Source organism: Sphaerodactylus townsendi, linkage group LG02 (assembly GCF_021028975.2).
Source record: "Sphaerodactylus townsendi isolate TG3544 linkage group LG02, MPM_Stown_v2.3, whole genome shotgun sequence".
Lineage (NCBI taxonomy): Eukaryota > Metazoa > Chordata > Lepidosauria > Squamata > Sphaerodactylidae > Sphaerodactylus > Sphaerodactylus townsendi.
In genome coordinates, this window is record NC_059426.1 from 94773525 (window position 1) to 94797311 (window position 23787).

The window sequence follows — 23787 nt, forward strand, 5'->3', positions numbered from 1 at the left end:
CTGGGTGCTAGGGTAACCTCAGGAGGGTGGTGGTAGCCCCCTCGGTCATTGCCCCACTGGGACTTTTCCTGGTGACCATTATAGCCAATCTACCCTTGAAGAAAAAATCTGAACAGAAAACATGAATTAAGGCCAGCAGTGATGTAGCTATATATTTTTATAGGGTGGGTTTGGAGGCATGGCCATGCTCCCACCCACCCCTGCGGGCATGACCACGCCTCCTAAAGCTCTGCCCTCGGTCTCAGTGCTCCGAGTCTCCCCTGCCCTGGCCTGGGGCTTGAGAGGTGTGGCCATGCTGCTAGGGGCGGATGGGGGCATGGCCACGCCTCCAAAGCCCTGCCCCAGGTCTCAGTGCTTATAAAAGCAGCTTTCCGAGGCTGGAAATGGCAGTCTCTTCTCCCCGGAGGGGAGGGAAGAAGGGACTGCTGGCTGGGAGCCAAGCCGGTGGGGGTGGGCAGAGCTTTGTACATGTAATGTGGTGTTTGAACCCGTGAACCCCCCCTTACCTATGTCCTTGAAGGCCAGATTTGTAGATTCACAATGGTATGTCTGCATGTTCAAGTGGATTTTGCTATTTCACACAGTAAAATCCAGCTACAAAGTGCATTGGAAGTGGATTGAAAGTGCATTAATCTGCATGTGCAGAAGGGAATTTAGTGTACACAAATGGTTATTGTGCACATGGTTCTTCCTTAGTCCAGCTACTGAGGCTGCATAGAAAGTCATGGTAATGCTTGTAAGATGCTTATGGCACAGCAGTATCTGTGTGTGTGTGTGTGTGGGGGGGGCAGGCTAGAGTTTTCCTATCCAAGGATTGCTCAGTAAGGTTATATTATTTAAGGACTATACGGAATTTAATCATTGCCACAGATTTATTTAAATATTTATTTCATATTGAATTAAGGATTGGTTCACAATCCAAACAGATTATTATTTATTTATAAAATGTACTAGTGACAGGCACTGTGTAAATTAAAACCATCTAACAATACCCTACAAACAAGAAATTGCCAGTGTCATTCAGAAAGATTTTAAGTAATTTTATGAATGGTCTCTGAGCAAAAATAGGTGCAATGAGTAATAGAAGCAAGTGTTCTGTTCTTGAAAAAACTTTCCTTTTTGAGGTTCTTTTTCATCAATTCTCTGTTAATATATTTTCTTAAGCAATTTTTCTTTTGTCATATACACTAGAGAAAAATAGAAGTCCTGAATGAATTAATAACTTACAGTTTTAATAACGATGTTTTGAATGTTTACAATTGCCATTTTATTATTATTATTACATTCCAAAGTTATATAACCTTAATGAATTGTGGGGTTTCAAAAGTCAGATGTTTATAAAGCAGAAAACAAAAGTTTAGATGGGCCATTCAGTTGTTTATGCCTCACTCATTCCAGTTACGTCATGTACAATAATCACAAGTTTGCATATTATCTTCTTTTGTCCTTACTTCACTGGTCTGGATCCCAATAGTTGCATGAGGTGCTCTATGAACAGATCAGAACTTTACTGCCCTTCATGCCTCCCAGCTGGTTTTTGAGAGCTGAGGGACTCTTTAGAATGGTGTGCTGTGTGGTGCTGGGGGCCACAGTCAAGGATAGCCTGCATACTGAAGTAGACAAGACCATAAAACATTTTTAGCTGTGCTCATTATTATTTCCCATGATATAAAGTTCAAGTAATGCCTTTGATTTCACTGTTTTTCCTTCATGCCTTTTCTGCCATGGTCCTTTGAAGGAAATGCCCTATGAAGCAAAACTCTGGTACTCTGGAATATTATTACCATATTCACATAATCATTGAATTCAGATAGATATACAACTGTTACTTTGCCATGATTGTAATTTGGCAACTGACAAAAACCTCATGGTACAGAATGCTAGTCAGCTTTATGCAAGCTGAACACACATTACTTTCTTTTTTCCTCTTCCAGTTTACAGTGTACAAATTGGGTTAACTGCTACATGATGCTAACATTGCATCAAAGGAACTGAAGGGTACATTTCCTGCTAATCCTGAGCAGAGGTGTAGCTAGGAAAAATGGTGTCTGGAGCAAAATCTGAGTTTTGCACACACGCCCCCCGCCCCCCCCATGTATGTGACCGCCCTCCCCCACCAGGACCCAACAATGATTTTTTGCACAAGGTCATTTCAAAGTCACCATCCCAATATAGAACATGCCCCAACTCACAAATCTGAATACAACAATGGTCCATGTCACACAGTGGAAATAATTTCTTTTTACGTTTTCAAAATGCTTTCAAAATGTTTTATTACTGCTATGAAAAAATATAGAAATAAAATAAAATGACCTAAAACGGAACTTCTGAATGGCTTTGATTTGTTTTCCCCTATAACACTCCAGGGTGGAAGCAGCATCAGGCTTGGTATATATGTGCGGAGACTTAGGTAGTAACTTTTAACTTTTACACAAAAGCCCTTAAGACTAACGATATAAAAGGGATTTCAACAATTGGTACAAAATCGGGGTGAGGGAGATAGGGAGTTCTCAAATTGCTTAGGTGATAAACTCTAAGCAAAAATGTCAATTCACACAGAGCATCAGGGAGGGAGGGGGGAGGCTGGCAGAGCTTGCTCTGCCCATGGATCCTGTGATCCATGGGCAGGGAGGCTTGTTGCCCCGCAAAAATGGTGCCCCGGGCAGCACCTGCTTCGAGCGCCACCCCCCATCCCACTTACCTTAGCCATCAGCGGTCCCAGGCAGCGGGGCCCTCAGGGGCTGCCTTTATCGGGCCTGGTGGGCTGGAGCTAGGCAGGGGTGTCCAGAAGTGGCATCTGCGGGGCCTGGTGGGACCGAGGGGTGCCCGGCTGTGGCCTCCACTGGAGCTGGTGGGGTGGGGCCAGGCAGGGGCACATGGCTGCAGCCTCTGCCAGGCCTGGCAGGGCCAGGCTGATGGGGGAAGTAGGAGTGGCTCATTTTCCACCCCCATGTGACCAGATCGGTGGCCGCCCAGGGCAGATGTCCCCATATATCCCTCTGGCAACTATGCCCCTGATCCTGAGGGCCTCTGCCATAGCCATGTGTTAATTCTAGTTCTTCTAGTTCTATTGAAATTAGTGCTAGAAAATTAGCCCTCAACCAGTGTCAAGGAACTACTACAATGACAAATTCTAGTGATTTTTGAAAGGTTAAATGTGATTAGTATTGAGTTCTGAATGAAAGCTTTTCAGTTCATTGCCACAAAGACAATACCATTCAATAAATGTGAGAGAAGTTGGCTACACTCTTGGTGTAAGAGAAGTTGCATCTAAAGAGGTTGGCTCTCATCAGATATTTTTGGGACCAGTCAGCTGCTCCAAACCCATAACTGGCCAATGGGTGGTTTCTTAGCAAATTTTTGGTCTGACTTTGGAATTCATAATAGACACTGGAGCTGATGAGAATGTGATTTCAGAGTCCATTTACAGGCACTGCAAGAACTGTCCTAGTCTTTATCGAACCTCTTGCATATTCTCCAGCCCAGGGAGAGACAACTTATTGCTAAGCACAAACCCATTTCCTAGGAAAAGCCTGCAGCTTCAAGGTTTAGGTATTCAAATCTCGATCCAACAACTTCTTGAGCAGAGACACAGCTGTTGCAATGGGTTTGATCAATTGCCTAGATGACTTTCCACAAGAATCTCAACAGGAATTAGGAATTAAGGCTAAAAGAATGCTACACCTGGTGCTGTCAGCATTGCTACGTCCATATCAGTACTTCTACTTCCAAAAATGAAAGCTGAATTGAACAGAATGGTTCACTGAGGAGTGATTGAACCAATCACAGAGCCTACAGATTGTGCTCTGATGGTGTCAGTACCCAAGGCAGTTGGTTCAGTATGTATCTGTGTAGACTTAAAACAACTGAACAAAGCTATCAAGTGTGAACACTTTGTTTTTCCAACCATAGATGACATCCTTCCAAGATTTGCCAGTGCCCGTGTATATTCACTGCTGGATGATTCAAGTGGATTTTGGTAGATTTGCTTAGACCCTGAAAGTGCAGAACTAACCACTGTCATTATTCCTTTTGTCTGATATGTCTTCCCCAGAGTGACGTCTGGAATTCCCAGCACTCCAGAGTTATTCCAGAAATAGATGATTCACCTGTTATAGCACCTAGAAAGCATATCCGTTTATATGGATGACTTCTTGGTCTATGGCCATACAGAACAAGAGCATGTTTCTCAGGGTTGGTGATTCAGATATTCCAAATCACCTATTTGGCCCAAATCCAGGCCTATTCGGGCCATAATCGACCCGAATATATTGTGCCCAGATATGAGCCGTTCTGAATAGAAAGTGTTTGGATCGGCTTGTATTTTTTCGGCAGCATTCGGAGATTGGGGAAAGATCCTGGCTTGGAGACGCTGGCAGAGGGAGGGAGGTGCATTCTGTCCACCCACCCCTTTCCCCCATCAGTGCCTCCAAGATGGGCATCTTGAAAGATTCTGGCTTAGAGGTGCTGGCAGAGGGAGGGGGGTGCATTCTGCAACCGCCCCTTCCCCCACCAGCGCCTCAAAGCCAGGATCTTTAAAGTTATGCAAGTTCTATGGTGGGAAAAATGAATTGTTTTTTTCCCCACCATAGAACTTGCTGAAGAGCCTGGCAGATTCTGTGCTCTGAAGTGGCTCCATTGCAGCCCATGGGGAATTTCTGAGTGTGTAAGCAGGCTGCACATTTTTGAAGGTAGAGGCACCAGACTTTCAAGGTGGCTCCAGGAGGCCCTCCTGATAATCGCATCCAGACTTGGTAAACTTTGCTTCTGGGAGCTCAATTTTATGGGCCCCCAAAAGGCTTATTTTGTTTCCCCGCTCCTACACATGCAACCTGCTGGCTGAGTTCTCTCAGAACTCTCTCAACCCCCCCACCCACTGCCCCCAGAAGCAAAGTTCACCAAGGCACTGCAGAGCAGAGAATCTGGGCAAATTTCTTGGGGTGCCTGTCAGGGACGCATTTCTAAAGCTGGTGACATCAAAATTTCAGGGTCTCATTCAGCGACTGTCCTGATGATACCACCTGAGTCTGGTGAAGTTTGGTTCAGGTCTACAGCTGAACAAAGTCTTCTATGCCAAAAGTCTCTCATCCGTCTAGGACATTACACTGATGGACATGGTATTAAACCCAACTTAAATAAAATAGAAGCAATCCTAGAAATGGATCCTCCTATTTACACTACAGAACTTAAATGCTTTTCAGGCATGGTGCACTACCTAGACAGGTTCTTGCCAAACTTGACAAAAGTCCTGTGTCCTTTAAATGACTTGCTAAAGTCTGATGTAGCCTGACACTGGGATTCACATCAAGTAAAGTCGTTTGCAAAAGTAAAACAATTGTTAACCATTGGACCTGCACTAGCATACTATGATGACAATTGTCCTATTGTTGTCTGTGTTGATGCAAGTAGCTATGGCCTCAATGATGTACTTTTTAAAGACCATGATGGTGAAACAGTTGCATTTTGTTCCAGAACCCTCACTGATGCAGAAGAAGAAGAATTGGATTTATATCTGCCCTTTCTTTCCTGTAAGGAGACTCAAAGGGGCTGACAATCTCCTTTCCCTTCCCCCTCCCCACAACAAACACCCTGTGAGGTAGGTGGGGCTGAGAGAGCTCAGAAGAACTGTGACTAGCCCAAGGTCACCCACCTGCGATATGTTGTGCATAGGCTAACCTGAATTCCCCAGATAAGCCTCCGCAGCTCAAGTGGCAGAGCAGGGAATCAAACCCGATTCCTCCAGATTAGAGTACACCTGCTCTTAACCACTACACCACTGCTGCTTGATATGCTCAAATTAAAAGTTTAGCAGAAGTTGGGACTTGTGAATTGTTTTCCAAATATCTCTTTGGTTTGTCTTCCATTCAACTCTTTACTGACCACAAACCTCTAGTACCACTGACAAATTGCAAAGATTTGGATAAAGTTCCTATGACATGCCAAAGACTCCTTCTACGCTTGATGAGATCTAATCCTCAAGCAGAGTATCATCCAGGTAAAACTCTAACCATTGTTGATACACTGTCATGGCATCCCTTGAAGACTATTGATGCTGACTCTATTGAACTTAATGAAGAAGATGAATGCTATGAAGCCACTTTGCAAGACTTAAAGCCAATTTCAAAGCCTCTTCTTCAGCTACAAACCCTCACTCCTTCTGATGCAGTTGCAGAAAGTCATGAACTATGTGCCACGCTTTGACCAAAGCATGCACTCTGTCTACAAAGCCAAGTTAGTCCTTATTTTGCAGGGTGTGGACATCTTACCATGTATTATGGAATTGTTTTTCATGGTGAGTATATTGTTATTCCTATTGAGAAAAAGCAGTACATGTTGCACCAACTTCACACTGGAAGTCAAGGTTTCACCAAATGTAGAAAGTAATGAACTATGTATCTAAAAGATGACCAAAACATGCCTGCTGACTACCAAGTTAATCCTTAATTCACAGAGCATGGAGTCTTACCATGTCACATGGACTTATTTTTCATGTTGAGTGTTTTGTTATTCCTACTAAGTACATGTTACATCAACTTCACACTGGACATCAAGATATCACTAATTGCAGAAAACGTGCAGTACTTTCTGGTGGTGGCCACAAATTAGCTAAGACCTTATGTCTTTCATACAGAACTGTTAATTTTGTCAGAGACACAAACCTTCCCAAAAGAAAGAACCTTTATTGCCTCCTTTACCTTCCATACTCTGGGAAAGGGTTGGTACAAATGTTTGTTCACTGCAAGGTGAAAATTATTTGGTTGTTACTGATAATTTTTCTAGGTTTATAGAAATTGCTCCCACGACAGACATGTCAATTCCCACAATTATCACTTGCCTGAAAAATATATTTGCCAGATGGGGTTGTCCAGATGTGCTGATGACTGATGACTAACAATGCACCTCAGTTTGCAGGAAGAGAGTTTGCTGAGTTTGCTGAGACTTACCCATTTGAACATGTCACTGCCAGTCCACACTTCTTACAATCAAATGGGGAAGCAGAGAGAGCCGTGCAAACTGCAAAGAAAATCCTAAAACAAGAAGATCCATTCTTAGCTTTGCTAGCCTACTGCATTCCTCCAATAACTGCTACAGGATACAGCCCGATACAACTAATAATGGGTCATAAAATCTGAACACCATTTCCTACTGTAGAGAGAGCCTTGTACCCTCAATGGCCAAATCTGAAGACTATTTGAATTAATTACCTGAAAGCCAAAGCAGGATACAAAAGACATTATGACCAACATCATAGTGTTCACACATTGCCCTCACTTCCAGTACGATCACAAGTAAGAGTAAAGCAGGATGATGACAAAGAATGGTCCAACTCTGCAGTAGTCTTGGAACAAAGTCACAATCCTACCTTGTCAAGTCCAAGACTGGAACTATTTGTAGAAATAGAAAACAAGTTAAGCCAACTGCAAAACTGCAGAGAATGTATTCAACATCTGACCTTAACACAATGGACTGAAAAATCTGCTTTTCACCCTTCTTTGTTTTAAAAATGTATAACATCCAGCCTGTTAAAGACTTCTGATGAGTTTGAAGGCTTGCACAATGTTTTGCATGAATTTGATTGGTTCCAGTAAAATGTATGGGGAATCACAAAAGTTGAGTTGGAAACCAATATATATATATATATATATATATATCACAAAATAAAAATAGTTATTATTAAGTATACACAGGTATAAGTTAAAAACACAAGGCCGGATAACACGGCTACACCTTCAAAGTCAGTAAAGATTATAACAATTTCAAACACTATTGTTTGCCAACATGCCCGGAAATCTCTTTTAATCCTGTGGAGGTGAATCGTAGAGAAGACTAGCTCTCTGAGGACCATGTCCACTGGTATGTCCCCCAAAAGTCACTGAGATCAGTGAATGGAAATCTACTGGAGATATATGGCCCATCTGGCCAGCCTCAACCAGAGCCAGGTCCTTTTTAGCTCTGTCTCCAACCTAATGGAATGCTCTGTCTAGTGAGGGTCAACCGTTGTGGTTCCCTGTGTTGTTTTGGTTAAATCCCCCCCCTTTTCTTGACCCAATAAAAGATACAACATAGATGTTATTTTTGTTTTTGGGTGCATGGAACAACATGGACGTACAACTATATATACCTTAAGAAATAGTTACCCTGACAAATGAGAGTTCTGAGAGATCCAAACATTTCCTACCCTAACCTATGGTCCAGAAAAAAACCGTAGGCTATTAATGATCAATCTGTGCCCTGGGGCAGAGAGAGAGAGAGAGAGAGAGAGAGAGAGAGAGAGAGAGAGAGAGAGAGAGAGAGAGAGAGAGAGAGAGAGAGTGTTAGTGCTACAAGAAATAAATTGCCAAAACAACTAAAAGCTGCTGTAAGCTCAAAGCAACTGTCCACATAGGAGCTATCTGCTTTGACTCTGAATCATTCAGTGCAGTACCTTGATCTTCTTCCAGTCAGGAAGCACCAGTGTTGCCCACACAGGGGTGAACTTGTGCAGTTTCCCTGTTACTGTTGCTGATAAAATGCATCAGCAATACGGCTTCCACATGGCAGGTTTCTCTGCAGTTTCCCCATCCCATCCCCGTCCTTGGGACATAAGGACTTTTGCAATTTTTTTAAAAAATAGCACTAGAATATTGTTATATCAATATACCAAGGTGTGTACCAAGTTCTCTGAGTTTCCAGCTTTCATTTTTTAAGCAATTATTTAGTCCTGTGATTACAGAGATATGCCTTTTCCCTTATATCTTTACAGAAAAAGGAGCAAGAGACCTTTCATTTAAATGAAAGCTAGCAATTAAGAACCTGATATATATATTTATTGACTTACTTCATTTATACTTTTTTTTCTCCCTAATGGGGAGCTAAGTTGGCTTAATAACTCTCCTCTTCTCTATTTTATTCTCACAACAACCTTGGTTAGGTTGAAAGTGTGTGATGGGCCCAAGGTCATCTAGCAAAGTTTCATGGCAGAGTGGGGATTCAAACCACATTCTCACAGATCCTAGTCCAACATTCCAACCACTACAATAAAAGCCTTCTGGAAGCAGGGGAAGAAAATGGGTCCCATGGGGTAACAGTTAGGGGAAATGGCTGAAAGGTAGGCTTGGAAAATCTGAATATTCCCACAGCACAGCAACCATCTAGGCCAGTGGTTCTCAACCTGTGGGCCGCGACCCCATTGGGGGGTGGGTGTCGAACGACCCTTTCACAGGGGTCGCCTAAGACTCTCTGCATCAGTGTTCTCCATCTGTAAAATGGATAAATGTTAGGGTTGGGGGTCACCGCAACACGAGGAACTGAATTAACGGGTCGTGGCATTAGGAAGGTTGAGAACGACTGATCTAGGCTTTACTGCACTATTTACAATAACATTGGAACAGATTAGAGAAAAGCTGGGGAAACCTTGGGAGATACATGAGTTCACCACAATGGCATGGAGAAACAGGAAAAAAACTGCTTCCAAATAGCATTGAACCCAGGGTAGATAACCTATGTGGGCATGACCACAGTTATATTAGTTTTTGAGCAGAAACACAAAGTGTTGGCTCCTTTGAAAGGCTGTAATACTTATACTAAAAGCAAATCTTTCACTGAGCAAGAAAGCATGCCTCCAATTTCAATCAAAACAATGTGTTTTTTTGCCACTGGAGACACTGATATGTGTAGAGGAAAATCTACATTGTGAACAATGAAGTACAAAAATTTCTGCTTTGAATTTGAAGAGTATTTGCTCACTGCACTAAAAGGAACCATTGATTTCAAGGAGTAACAATTTCCCTGATTGTTGATTTTACTAAAGGTTAAGCTACAGCACATCTTGCAAGCTGATATATAGGTTAAATAGTTAGGACACTGATTTGTTATGCTGTCCTAGAGTACAGCACTGCTGTTCTTGTAAATGTCATCACTTTCTCAGTACTATCTGGTTATATTTGAGTCATGAGGTGCTGACAAAAAACCACAGCACTTAATTTGAAACTTGAGGCATTTTGCTCATTCCAAAGTTATTAGCAATAGCCAATCTGGCATCTGGCTGATAAATACCTTGCACAATGCACATGTGCACAGAACTTTGTTCTTATGTCCTGATTATTTCTAATTCACTAATCACATTTTAAAGCACAGCTGCATGTGAAGCTTGGAACTTGTATTTAAATAGAATCAGTATGCCTAAGTTTCACTGACAATGTTTTTGGCTACATGGCTACATGGGGAATGTGTAACTATTTTCGTACCAAATGAAGAAACACTGCAAATATTTTTGAAAATGCTTGTTAACCAGGCAGTATGTACTCTTAAATGTTTCTGTCTTCTCTTTGTTTCTCAGCCATCGCAGCAGTGATATGAGAGCTTGATACGGGCCATGCGTATGGTCCTATGGCGGTTATACGGAAAGACAGCTGTGGGGCTCAATATAGAATACATACCCATGGAGTCTTTAGAGGATTGCAAGTAAGTTTACTTCTAGAAACATTTGTTTAGATTGTTTTCATGGCTGATATTCTTAAGTTCCACTATACCAATAACACTCCCCCAAAAGATGCTATCTTATTGCTAGAAACAGCAATATAAACTTGCACTTTGTTACATATTAACAGCAGAATAATTCATTTCTCTTTCAGTGGCATGCATTTGAGACAATATTGCTAACTAGCTACAGGATTGCTTTACACAAGAAACTCTAATGTACCAAGAATTCAGTTTACCTATTCCCATCTGATATGAACCCCACTTTTCAAGTTATATGACATATCAACTGGTGACCTGAACATCTTTTTTTCTCTCCCTCCCCCTTTTTTTTGGTAAAAGGGCTATACATTAAAGTTTGTTTTGCAAGTAAAAAAAGGTCTTTCGAATATTTATTATTGCACATTTGTTTGAGGTTCATGATATCAAGATAGTAATAGTCCTAGTATGAGCTACTTCTCTTCCAGAGCTTGCATTGTCAATATATATTGTGTACAAGAACATATTCTTTATGCCATTATAGGATATGCGGAGAGTGCCTGGAGTAGCTCCTACAATTGTTAGATCTGCAAGTGAAACAAATGAGAAAAGACCTTTCATGTGTACATACCCTGGCTGTAACAAGCGATACTTTAAATTGTCTCACCTGCACATGCACAGCAGAAAACACACTGGTAAGTTTCTTCATTGATTACAATTTTCTTCCTGTCTAGTAGTTTAACTTTATCTACTATTGTCCTTTCCTTTGCACTGGTAATGGAACCCATTCATTGTTTGTTCTCAAGTGTCATTTGTTGAGTGTTTTCTTTCCTGCCGGGAGGACTCCTTAACTGTCTCTTTTTAAATAATGAGTGGGAGGGACAGGGTGCTTTGCAAGGAGGGCAAAGTAACAAGGTTGTGATTACAGTGTCAGAACTGAAGCATTTTGTAAGACTGGAATCCTCTCTGTGTTCTAGATGAACAAAGTGTTTGAAGTTGTCAAGATCAACCCATTTCCAGTTTGATCCTGCCATGTCTCCCAACCAGGATGTGGGATCCTCTTCTCTTCCCCCCTCCCTTTGAATTGCTGTGGTTGTACTTTCTCGCTCTCTGTGCTTCCACTTCCCAGGCAATGCCTTATCAGCTCATTAGACACCTGCTGTTATAGTTCTTGCAGAAGTATGGAATATAGGTTGTTTTGACCCCAGGGGAGGTTGCATTGTCTTTGTACCATGGGACTGGTGGGGTGCCAGTGGAGACTGGTAGACAGGGATGATGTTGTGTGATGTGGGAGAATGTCATGGGGTATAATGGTGGGTGCTTTGTTGCTTATGCTTTAGTTCTGGCAATAGAAGTCTAAATCCTTATTCCTGATGCTTTTTCAAAATAAAGAAATCATCTAAACATACAGTCTCGTTATTGAACAGTCCAGGGGCACAACAGAAGTTTTGGATGAATTTTTTCCCAGTGAATTATATAAAAATATATTTCACTGGGAAATATTTCTTAAAATAAGTAAAAACTTGGTAGCAATCCTGGTTGCAAAAAGAACCCAGAAGCGGCCTATAAATTCCCCTGCCTCAGCACCTAGATATTTATTTGGAACCTGACTCATTACATTTCCTGTGGTTAATTCTTTCAGATAATGTTACTAAAACTGGACCATGCATATATGTAGAGCTCTATTACACAAAACTGGAATTTCTAATTAGCATTACCAGAGTTTCAACACAGTTTTCCTGACATTTCATATCTCCAGTGATTGCTTATCGAGTTGCAGAAGAATAGCTGTGTTCATGGATACCTCAACATCTAACAAAATTCATTTCCATATGTGTAAAGATGTCTGAAGAGGAAATTGCTCTAACAATTCTTATAGGGCAGATTACAGAAATGGGGGAGTCGAAAGGAGGAGTTGATACAGAAAAAGGCTTGGTGTAAACCCCATTGTAAACCACACACTTGAAATGTTTATGACAGGATTCACACCAAATTCTCTTGGCCCTCCTTGCACTCCCTTCTGTAATTTTCCATATGAGAAATCCCCAAAGTATTTCCTCTTCACATACCCAAGAAAGTGAGCTCTGACTCATGTCTTTGAGGTGCAAATTGAAAGGGGTTTTTTTTGGGGGGGGGGGCTTATGATGTGCTGTCCTAGAATTAACATTGCCATTAATGAAACAGATATGATCAAAAAGTATACTATTTGTCTTGGAGTATTTTGAAACCTTTAGATATGATGAAAATATGAATATAAACCAATCTGAAGACATGATGATTAGTCACAGAGTCCAAGAGCTACAAAAGGCTGATAAATCATCTAATCTAACCATGGGCATTTAAAAAAATCCCAATCTACAGACTTTCTGATAGCTTCCAGCCTAGACTTGAAGAGCCATTGAACTGTTCTTACCAAAAGGAAGGGATCTAATGAAGGAAGCTCTGAGGTCCCTTCTGCACAGGCCAATAAACACAGGTTTAGGATGGTAAAAAACCCGTTTTTTGGGGAAGACTTTGCTCAGATCCCATCCCCAAACCGAGTCTGCCCCATGTTATTTCCCCCAACCCAGTTTTTTGAAAATAACTAAACTAGTGAGTCTTTTAAAAAATCCTGGGTTGTAGCTGCTCACAAGCAAATGGTCAGGGAGAAGTAGTTTTATTTGCCTCCCTTTTCCTTTTAAAATTCTTTGCATCTACATAGCTAGGCATTTAAAAACTTGCATCTACATAGCTAGGCAGGTGCAGATGGTCATATCATGGAACATCATCATGGCTGTGTGGGGTTCATTTGTGCATAGCTACACATGGGTGGGAGGTAATTAAAAAAATAGACGCGTCTCCGTGTGAAGGCACGACAGCATCCTGGATTGTTTCCGTGGGCTCCAGTCGCTGCCTGCACAGATGCATGTGAATGCAAAAAAGGAAATCAGGTTCCTTTATCCTGACTACAACTCGTTTTACATTTGCTGTGCAGAAGGGGCCTGACTCTAGAAAGCTTATGCCCCAGAAATCTTGTGGGTCTCCAAGGTGCTACTGGACTCAACTCTAGCTCTTACCAATAGGAAGTTTTCTCTAAGATTAAAAAAAACCCTGAACTATCTAGCTAAAATGACTCACATATTTAAAGATTTTCCTGTCGATTAATGAATCAATTTTTAATTTGTTTTACTGGCAAAGAAACACCTTTTTTCAAATAAAAGTTTACTTCTCAGCAAAGCTGTAAATATACTATGAATAGACTAGACTATCATATAAATAAAACAGTTATTGGGAGTAATTTTCTTGTGTGGCAGTTAGTTATTAATTAAAGAAGGTTTATATTGATGATTTTATGTGAGAATTCATGGATGTTGGGCTAGCTGAAGGTCTTTTGGAGCCCCCGGCATACTGTGACTACCTCATTAGAGCAACAGAGTGTTTTCTGGCTGCTTGTGTTTGCTCAGCAAGCAGAAAACATCTTCAACTTGAGTTGGGGGGAAAAGATCTCTAGTGATTTTTGAAAAATCTGGGTTGAGAGGAGTAAAATGGGCTGAACTCATTCTGGGGAAGAGAGCTGTGCAAAGTTCTTCCCCAAAACACTTTTTATAATGTCCTAAAGATATTATATTTATACTGTGTGGAATCCATCATTGACTCCCCATTCCCCTCATCAGTTGGATCTGTGTGAAGTCCCCCCACCGCAAAACAATTTTTTTAGCATCCTGCAGCCATGTTTGTTGGCCCGTGTGGAAGGGCCCCCAGTTTCTATATGGGGTCTCTATATGGACCTGAGCTTTTGGTTCCAACAAAGAATCCATCCAATGATCTTTTCCCCATGCACTGTTTAGCACTTCCAGATGTGTGGTTTCATCAGTCCTTTTCCTTGAAGTTGACATGAAACAGTTTGCCACCTTTGCTTGGTTTGCTGCCCTAAAATTTAGACTATTCTTACACTTTTCTCAATCCCTCCCTCCCCTTTTGCTTTGGTCACGCCATGATCAGCATCTGTTCTGATTTTTGTCCGACACAGAAATGCAGATGTTAAAACTCTGGAATGAGTAGCTATTATTCCCATATAAATGAGTGACAGAAGAGGTTGGTTGAAATAATTCGACTGGAGAAAGATATAAAATTTCTAGCAAGTAACAAGGGATCTGTGTTGTATTGTGTAAAGCCTATCATGGTGTCATGTTCAAATGTTTATGCACTATACTTGTGCTATACTTTGGAGACTATCCTCTGGTCAGTGCATTGTGTTCTATCAGTACTCTCCCTCTAACATCTGCTAAGGTTTAAGCATTTTCCAGAATCAGTTTCCAAGGCACAGCAATTTCTGTGGGAGACCTTGTGGTCATATTTGATGTTATTAGGGTTTCTCTATTTAATAACTGTCACATTTATTTAACCATTTCAAATGAAACATTATTTCTAAGGTGAGAAACCATACCAGTGTGACTTTAAGGATTGTGAACGAAGGTTCTCTCGTTCAGATCAACTCAAACGACACCAAAGACGGCACACAGGTTTGTTGCATGCATTGCCTTTTGGAAACTGTAGGAGTTTGAACTGTTAATTCTTAGAGTGTGTTGGATAGAATCCTAGTTATTTTCCTTATTACCAGAAAATCTTGAGCTGCATTCACACATTGCTGAATACTGCATTTTTTGACACTATAGGAATCATTTACAACTAGATTTTCCTGTGTGGATAAGACAATCCTGTTGCAGATTATTTCTACACCAGAAAGAGGGAGCAATATCCAGCAATGTGTGGATACAGTCATGGGTTTATATCAAATCAAGTATTTGCATACATACAAAATTAAACTACAAAAGAGTGTTGAACTTATGAAGTGATTATTTTTACATCCTGTAATATACATAACAATATTATCAGCACATTTATCAGCACAGGCCAAACAATTACCCTTCTTTGGGGAAAAGGAAAGCAATTATATTTGTGCCTTTGGTAAGTATAGCTAATATGCAGGCCAAAGTCATTATTTCTAACAGTAATTAGTGTGTATAAAAAGAGAGTTAAATACTGATTTGAGTGGCCTTGAGGAATATGGAACACTCCATAAACAATAGTAGTATGTATTGTCGAAGGCTTTCACGGCCGGAATCACTTTCAGGTTAGAGCTGTGGTTTCGAGACTCTGTATGCGCTGATGTTCTAGCAGCATTCTCTCCTGACGTTGCCAGCCATCGCATCTGTGGCTGGTATGATCCTCTGAAGATGCTGTTACAGATGCAGGCTTAAGACGTCAGGAGAGAATGTTGCCTAGAACACGCCATACAGCCCGGAACCACACAGCACCTTAAGCGTATGACTAACTGAGCTCCAGCCTGCGTATGCCTACTATTTTAGAAAAGAACCACTAAACAATATTGTTTAGGTGATAAGAAAAAAAGAAAACTGTTCAGTAATGAAAACACATTATTAGTTGCAAGACCATGGCACACATCTACATATTTTGTTTAAATTTTGTTTATTATTATTGTTTGTTATTAGTTTTGTTTATACTAAAGTTATGAAAGATATCACAGAGTACACCATGTTTTTAAGAATCATACACAACAATTTTAGCATTTTATCTCAATTCTATTTTCTTGCATAAAATTTCTAGCTAACCCTTCAAAGTTATAAATAAATAATATTGCTATTTTATTTCTCGGGTTTGACCATTATTCTATATTTTTTGCTTATATCCCTTGCTTCCCAGGCCAGGTCCCCATCCCCAACTCCCTGCAGCCTGATTTCTGCCCTCCCCAGAGCCTGGAGGCCGGGTGAGTCGGCCTTGAGGGCAGTGCCACACCCACGAGCCCCGCCACCAGCCTCTGTGCTTTTAAAAGCATGTCCCTGGAGGTTGGCTCCTTCTCTCCCCAGGCTCTGGGGAGGGCAGAAGCCGGGCTGCAGGGAGCCAGGGGAAGAGGTAGAGCTCCGCCCCCCCATCCCTGGAGGCCAGCTGCTGCTGTCCTCAGGGTCTGGGGTGGGCAGAAGCTGGCCTGCAGGGAGTCTGGGATGGGGGTGGGGTGCTCCAGTGGGAGGACACATGCTGTTTCATCACATGGGGGGGGGTGTCTGACGCCCTACAATGTGACCAAAAGGCATGTGCCTGGGGACATGAGTGTCCCCATTTCCCTAGGCCGGTACGCCCCTGGTTTTGATAATATATTCCATGCATTTAAACATGTGTGGAAGTGGATTTCCATAGGACAGAAATGGTTAGCTGCACTGTGAAACTTGGCAGGATCTAATCATGAAAGATCCATGCTGATATATTTCTGAGTTAGGGAATAATCCAAGTTGGGGAAAAGTCACCCACCCCAACTAATCATCTTTCTCCATTTCCCCCCTTCCTTCCCCAGTAAATCCCCTACACAGTCACCCCCTTTCCAGATTCCTTTCTTCCATTCCACTTATCTTTCTCATCTATTGATTTGCTACTCTCTCTCCCATCCTTCCTTCTGCTTGTAATTTTTTTCCTGCTTTCTTGACTCCCTCCAGTCTCACTGGAGACTCCAGCACTCCCCTGTTTGAAGTGAAACTGCACCAGCCATCTTGAATTATGAGAGATCCAAGCAGCCCAATCCAGAGGTAGGGGAAGGATATCCCCGTGGAGATGGCATGGGCCTATGTCAGTGGAAATGCCCACCCCAGGGTACTTACCATGGTCGAGGGACAAATCCACTGGTACCTGGCTAGTGAGGCACCCTGCTATGGGTGACCAAGGTGCCTGGCCTTGCCTTGGCACTCCCATAATGACTCCAGATGTGTTGACCTGGTGGGGACTTTCCAGGGATGGATCAGAGGTTGAAGCTGACCTTAGTCAGCTTCCACTGTCCACTCAGTCTTCATGTATCGGCAGGGGCTGGCTCAGAGATACAGCATGTTATCTGCATGGAGGATTTTTCAGAGGATTAAAAAAACCTTTTGGGGTTCCCCTGCTGCAGAAAACTCTCTAGAAAGGGTGTGACAGCGCCAAAGTGGTGGATTGGACTGTTAGGCAATCTAAATGGCTGCCAAGATCTTGTGAGGAAGTGCTGTCAGATCTCAGCATTTTAAAACTTTTTATGGCTTCTTTTTTATACTTTAAGATTTTTATTATTATTATTATTATTATTATTATTATTATTATTATTATTATTATTATTATTATTATTATATTTATAAACCGCCCTCCCCCGAAGGGCTCATTTTTCTGCAAACCTGGAAGATCACCAAGTTTGTAGAAAGATTCTCCCCACCCTCATACATATTCCTAATTTGCAGATTTGACTATCTGGATCAAGGGCATTTTAAAATTTACTTTATGCCACCTTTTCCCCAAAGGGGACTTAAAGCAACTTACATTGTTTCCATCTCCTCCATCTTATCCTCACAACAAGCCTGTTAGGTAGGCTAGTCTGAGAATATGTGACTGGTCCAAGATCACCCAGCAAGCTTCCATAGTAGATTTGAGCATGGATTTCTCATATCCTAATCTGACATTCTAACCACTATACAATGCTGGCTGTTATAAAATGAAACATGTATGTGTATATATAATTTATATAATGGCTTTTCTATAATCAAATGCCAAACTGTGGTAATCTGGGGTCAACTTATGAAAAACAATAGTTTAACATGAAATCTTGTGCATTAGGTGCATTAAGCTTTCATTGTTTCACATTACATTGAATCAAGGCCTTTTCAGCCAAGGCTCCAGCCTGGTGAAACACTCTACCCAATGAGACCTGGGCTGTTGTAGTTCTGCAGGGCCTGTAAGATGGAGTTGTTCCACCAGGTCTATGGTTGAGGACAGCAATGGTATTCCATCCCCCCTTTCCCTTTTCTTTAATTCCTTTAATTCATTTTCCTTAATGTGGGGTTGAATTTATGATGTATTTCATAATGTATGGTCACATATTTTAATTTATTGTTAATTTATTGTTATGATCCACCCTGAGACCATCTAGGGTAGCCTTGAAATCAAATAATAAATAAATAATGTCCAAGAAACAACTATTAAAACTGCAATTACCATCACAGGCTGTCCTTCACTTGCAAACTTTTGAATTTAGAGGCCAGTAATGAATTAGTACTTGCTTACATTGTCAGGAATTAAGAAATTGTGAGATTCAAAGCATTAACTGGAGTTAGAAAAGTAGAAACGGTTATAAAAGGTTAGATAGGGAGTCTGATTACTGGTGTATGGTATATGCAGACAAATAGCTAAAAAAACCCCCTAACTATTCAACAAGAAACTATCAACAGTTTGGAAACTCAGAAATAACTGATTTTCCTCATCCCTCGCAAAAGACATTGAAATACAGGAATAGACTTCTTTTATCTATTTAGGTGTGAAACCCTTCCAGTGTAAAACCTGTCAGCGAAAGTTCTCCAGATCTGATCACCTGAAGACTCACACCAGGACTCATACAGGTAAAACAAGTGCGTATACTTTTTTTCAAATTTATATTTTTTGGATTTACTTTATCTAAAATGATTTTGTGATTATTTAAATTTTACAGAATGCTCAAGACATTGGCAAATGTACAGTTTACTTGATCTTAAGAAATGACAAATATTTTTAGTGATGACCTTGCAATTTTTTTTCTTGGACTAAGGGGGATTGAGTTCTCACCATCCCCACCTAGTGAAGGTGCAAAATTCTAACAAAAGGAGTTCAAGAATTGAAGAAGAAGAATTTGGATTTATACCACACCTTTCTCTCCTTTAAGGAGACTCAATGTGGCTTACAAACTGCTTTCTCTTCCTCTCCCCACAACTGATACCTTGTGAGGTAGGTGGGGCTGAGAAAGTTCCAAATACACTGTAACTAGCCCAAGGTCACCCAGCAGGCTTCATGTGTAGAAGTGGGAAACAAATCCAATTCTCCAGAGAAGAGTCTGCCACTCTTCAAATATTTGGAGTCTCTCAAGATGATAAAAATATTTTCCTTCAATGCTATATTCCTAATGCTCCTAGTTCAGCTCTGTAGTGTAATATTGGGCCCAACGTACGAACTGCTAGTGATAGATAAGAGAGACACTGATGCTGTTTGGATTGTTTTTCTTTATTTTTCTATTTTTGAAAAACTGTTTTGCTATTCTTGTTCTTGTACCCCTAAAGATTGGATGTCTTGTCTCTTTCCAAGTTTGTGATGCCATCATAGTATGGCCCTAATTGCTGGAAGTGGTTAGACTTAGGCAAATTGTAATGATAAAGATGATGATGAAAAATATAATTGTGTGTCCTTATGTAAAAGGGAGACTTGCAGTGTAACCCTATGCAATGTTACTCAAGCATGAACCTTTGCCTTTAGTTTTAGTTTAGAAGTTGCTCATCCCTGATTAAATGTGAGGAGTACTTCTTAAATCTTTTCAGCCATAAGCTACAGAGATAGTGTCCTTCTCTGATGCAAAAAGAATTCTAGTGCTCACAAATATAATATGATTTTAGTACTTTCAAATATATAACAATAGACACTATCACCCAGACCATGATATACAAAATTAATCCAGCAGAAGCCCATAGACTGAAAAACTAGCTTAGTTTTAATTTAGAAGTTGCCAGCAGGGGTGTAGGGCACCCTGACCACCCACCCATGTGGCTGCAAGAAAAAAACACCTGTGGTTGCTTTAGAATTAAGATTAATTTAAGTCAGGGAAGTGGTGCTGTGGCCAGGAGGAGACTGGGAGCAAGGACAGGCCAAGGAGAGTGATCTTTCTCTGCCTTGTCCCTACCCCCAGACTCCTCCCAGCCACTATTTGCCTGGAAGTAAGTTAATCTTAATTTTAAAGCAACTAAAAGTTCTCTGTTTTGGTCACCAATGGGGAAATGGGGGCCACTTTTCTTCCTCCCACAGCCACCACAAAAGCCTATGATTGCTTTAAAATTAAGCATAATTTACTTCCAGGTGAATGGTGGCCAGGAGGAGGACACAGGAGGTCGAGTCAAGGCCAGAGAAAGAGCACCCTCCCTGGCCTTGTCCCTTCCCCCAGTCTCTTCCCAGCCACAGGACCACTCACCTGGGCGTTTCTCCCGCCTCCGCTCTTTCTACCCCCTTTCTCTTCCCTTTCTCTCCTCCTTTCTCTCTCTCACCCCTTTCTCTCTTTTCCCCGCTCTTCTTTGTCTTTCCCTCCCCCTTATAAGTGAAAGAGTGTTAAAAATTCAGTTACATACTGCAGTTGGTTCAACATGCACGAATTGAGAACTGTGGGAGTTAGACCATGAACTTCCTTACATCAAAAGGTTCCCTTCACTGTGTAAACCATGCACAAAACCTTCAGAATCTGAGCTTGGTTTGTAATTGTGTGGCTCCCGGTGATGTTGCTTGACAGTTCTCCCTGTCAGTGTTACTCCTTCCAAAGAGGAGGGAATTACCCTTGAGAATGGGAAGGAGTTAGGCAGAGATGGCTCACTAAGAAAAGTCAGCTCTTGAAATGTTTGGGATTGTAATTTCCTCTTCTTCCTTATTGTATTTGGGAGGAAAATGAAAGTGCACATCCAGTAATCCCTTTCAGGAAATCATATTCCTAAATGTGCCTCCTCTATTCTCAATTGTAAGTTTTTTCCTTGGTGGGAGAAAGCATTAAGAACGAAGGAAGGGCTTGCTCCCCGCACTTGTTTTTACTGAGCGTCTCTTATTTGTTTTTCCAAAAACCTTGAAAAATTACCTTCCCTGCCTGTTGGTTAGGAAAGCTTGAGAAAAATTCATTGGGTCCACTACATAATTAATAAGCTAACTAAGAGAGAGGGACCTTGAATAGGATGTTTCAATTCACTGTTATCCTGATTTAACAATTGTGTGTTTTGTTGACAGGTGAAAAGCCTTTCAGTTGCCGGTGGCCCAGCTGTCAAAAAAAATTTGCCCGGTCTGATGAATTGGTCCGTCATCATAATATGCACAACAGGAACATGACTAAACTTCAACTTACCCTTTAGATGTTTCACATTATAATATATATTCCTGCAAATATTTCAACCATTGTCTTTCAACTTCTTAGGAAATCTTCAGGCATCTTCATAATGCAGTTGAGACAAGTTAACTAAATTGTGGGATTCTGTTCAGTACCTCTGCATAGATTTTTTGAATTTTCCCATTCATGATTTCAATTTATAATGTTATTTTATAAGTACAAGTTTGCTATACTATACTTTAAATATTACAATAATCTTTTTATATTTTTCTTTTGTTCAGAATATTTTGTACTTTTATTTTTTACTTGAAATGTGCAAATTCAGACGAGTGACAGTACTCATTCTTATTCATCCATCCATTATGATGAGTATGTATGATAAGTATGTATGTATACTATATGCTTACAGCATACACCAATTTTCCCAAATACTGTTGCAGTCCTGTAAGAATAATAAGAGGATTTTGGTAACCTTTGTACTGCCCAAGAGATTTGATTTATTTATCTTCTATATCAAGTTTTTCTAATATCTTGCTTGCAGTTTTCAGAACTGTGGACATTGTTTCTCATAGAATATATTGGCATATGCATCTGATTTCTGAGTCTATACTGGGTTTATCCTCTGCTTGCAGGAGCTCCTGATGTGCCTGTAATCTTCTGAACACCATGTTGCATCATACTTTGTGAAAAATTCAAACTGAATACAATTGACAAGATTGCCAGTCTTGACTGCAAAGCTGGTAAAGTTAAATTAAAAACCTCTGTGCTGAAAAAGAGAATCTTGCTTTGAAGTTAACTTGTTCCTACCTACAGCATTTACCTAGAGAAACTGTATAATATTCCTAATTTTTTGTGCATAAAATCCTCACACAAAGCAAAGCCAATATTATTGTAGATGTTCAGGATTTGTTTAACAAGCTGCCATGCTGGTTATGTGGCTAGCAAGATGTATAAAATAAAATCAAAGCTGAAATTATGAAGAGGCTGGTCCAGAATTTCCATTAACATATGGTTCTTAAAGTAAACAGATGGTTCTTGTGACTTGAATATCTCTTCATTTACAATTATATGTGCAGAAAGAGAAACCCAATTTGAGGAACGATGGTCCATTCTGCTAAGAACAAAAAAAATATCCCGAGGATGCAAAAAAAAAGGCGTCTTGGGAAGGAACTCTGTACAACCTTTTTTCCAAGATGTCCTCAGAATGCCTTATTTTTGATTAAGCCATCCTGTTTTGAAGATGCTTTAAAGTGCACCTTTCCCCCCTAAGCAGCCTGCAAGATGTCTCTAGTCTGGCTGTGTAGAATGCAGAGCTCAGGATATGTCTTATTTTTCCTGCCCAATTGTTAAATTCTCTGGTCAGTTTCACCTGTCGCTTGCACCCCACATTTTGTGCACCGCTGAAAGGATTCTCCCTGCCTCCATTTGCTGAAGGTTGCTCCAGGATGTTTGCTCGGCAGGCTCTGATCCTGGGTATCTTTTACATCTGAAAAGTATACAGTTATACTCAACTCTTCCTGCTGATTCTGGCAATATAAAGCTTTCCTTAAGAATGTTTTTTTTTGTGAGAGCTGTGTTGAAGATATGGAGCTATGCATATGAGAATCTTAGCCACTCAGAGGACTCCCATCAAAAAGCATTGGGACTGCAGAGGGAAGATTCTTAATGGGCTGTTGATTTGTCCTCCCTGATTCCAATGCTTTTCAGTGTAAGTCCTCCGACTGTCTAAGATTCTCATATGCGTGTCTGCATATCTTCAAATACAGTGTATTGTCGAAGGCTTTCACAGCCAGATTCAACTGGTTCTGGAGGGTTTTCCGGGCTGTGTGGCAGTGGTCTGGTGGATTTTGTTCCTAACGTTTCACCTGCATCTGTGGCTGGCATCTTCAGAGGTGTATCACATCTGAAGATGCCAGTTACACTCTGTGCGTCATTAGGATCAAATAATCCACTGAGACCTGGCCACGACATTTTAACCAGAAAACCTCAAGAGCTAGCGTCTTCAATCAAACTCTAGTTCCTCCAAAAAAAATTTAAATAGAAAAATTATATATTGCTGGAATCGGCAGAAAGAGCTGAGTATACTTATGTATTTTTGAGGGTGAAAAAGTACCCAGGATTGGAGCCTCCTGAGCAAATGTCCTGGGAAAACCTTCAGCAGCACACAAAATGTCAGGCAAAAGTGAGAGGTGAAACTGACTGGAAAGTTTACCGGTCGGGTGGGAAAAACCCTCGTCCCTCCTCTAATACCTGTGCTGTCCAGAAAACAAAGGAGAGGCAGTTTTTTTAAAGACATCTCCAGGACACCTTATTTTGGGTGTGTGGGGTGAAGACATCCCCCAGATGTCTTATTTGTGCTGAGTGGAATGGACCTATATTATTCCAGTGTTTGGGGGTTTATTATTTACTTTTAATTGCTTGAAGTGGTGTATATATCTTACATATATATATATTAATGTATTGCT

At 40.9% G+C, this 23787-nt stretch overlaps 1 protein-coding gene across 4 annotated transcripts in view; it reads left to right on the plus strand.

Moving 5' to 3' along the window:
- The window catches only part of WT1 (WT1 transcription factor), a 53088-nt gene extending 29974 nt beyond the window's left edge, over positions 1-23114 (plus strand). For 2 of the 4 annotated variants that reach the window (XM_048483717.1, XM_048483716.1), the window contains exons 2-6: positions 10319-10443; positions 10982-11132; positions 14850-14939; positions 18759-18851; positions 21226-23114. In XM_048483717.1, the coding sequence (XP_048339674.1) occupies positions 10369-10443; positions 10982-11132; positions 14850-14939; positions 18759-18851; positions 21226-21347 (531 nt within the window). In that variant the 5' untranslated portion in view covers positions 10319-10368 and the 3' untranslated portion in view covers positions 21348-23114. Of the gene's footprint in view, positions 1-960; positions 968-8441; positions 8482-10318; positions 10444-10981; positions 11133-14849; positions 14940-18758; positions 18852-21225 lie in introns of all 4 variants that reach the window. The other 2 variants (XM_048483720.1, XM_048483718.1) reach the window with 2 other exon arrangements.
- Positions 23115-23787: the final 673 nt, after the last annotated feature.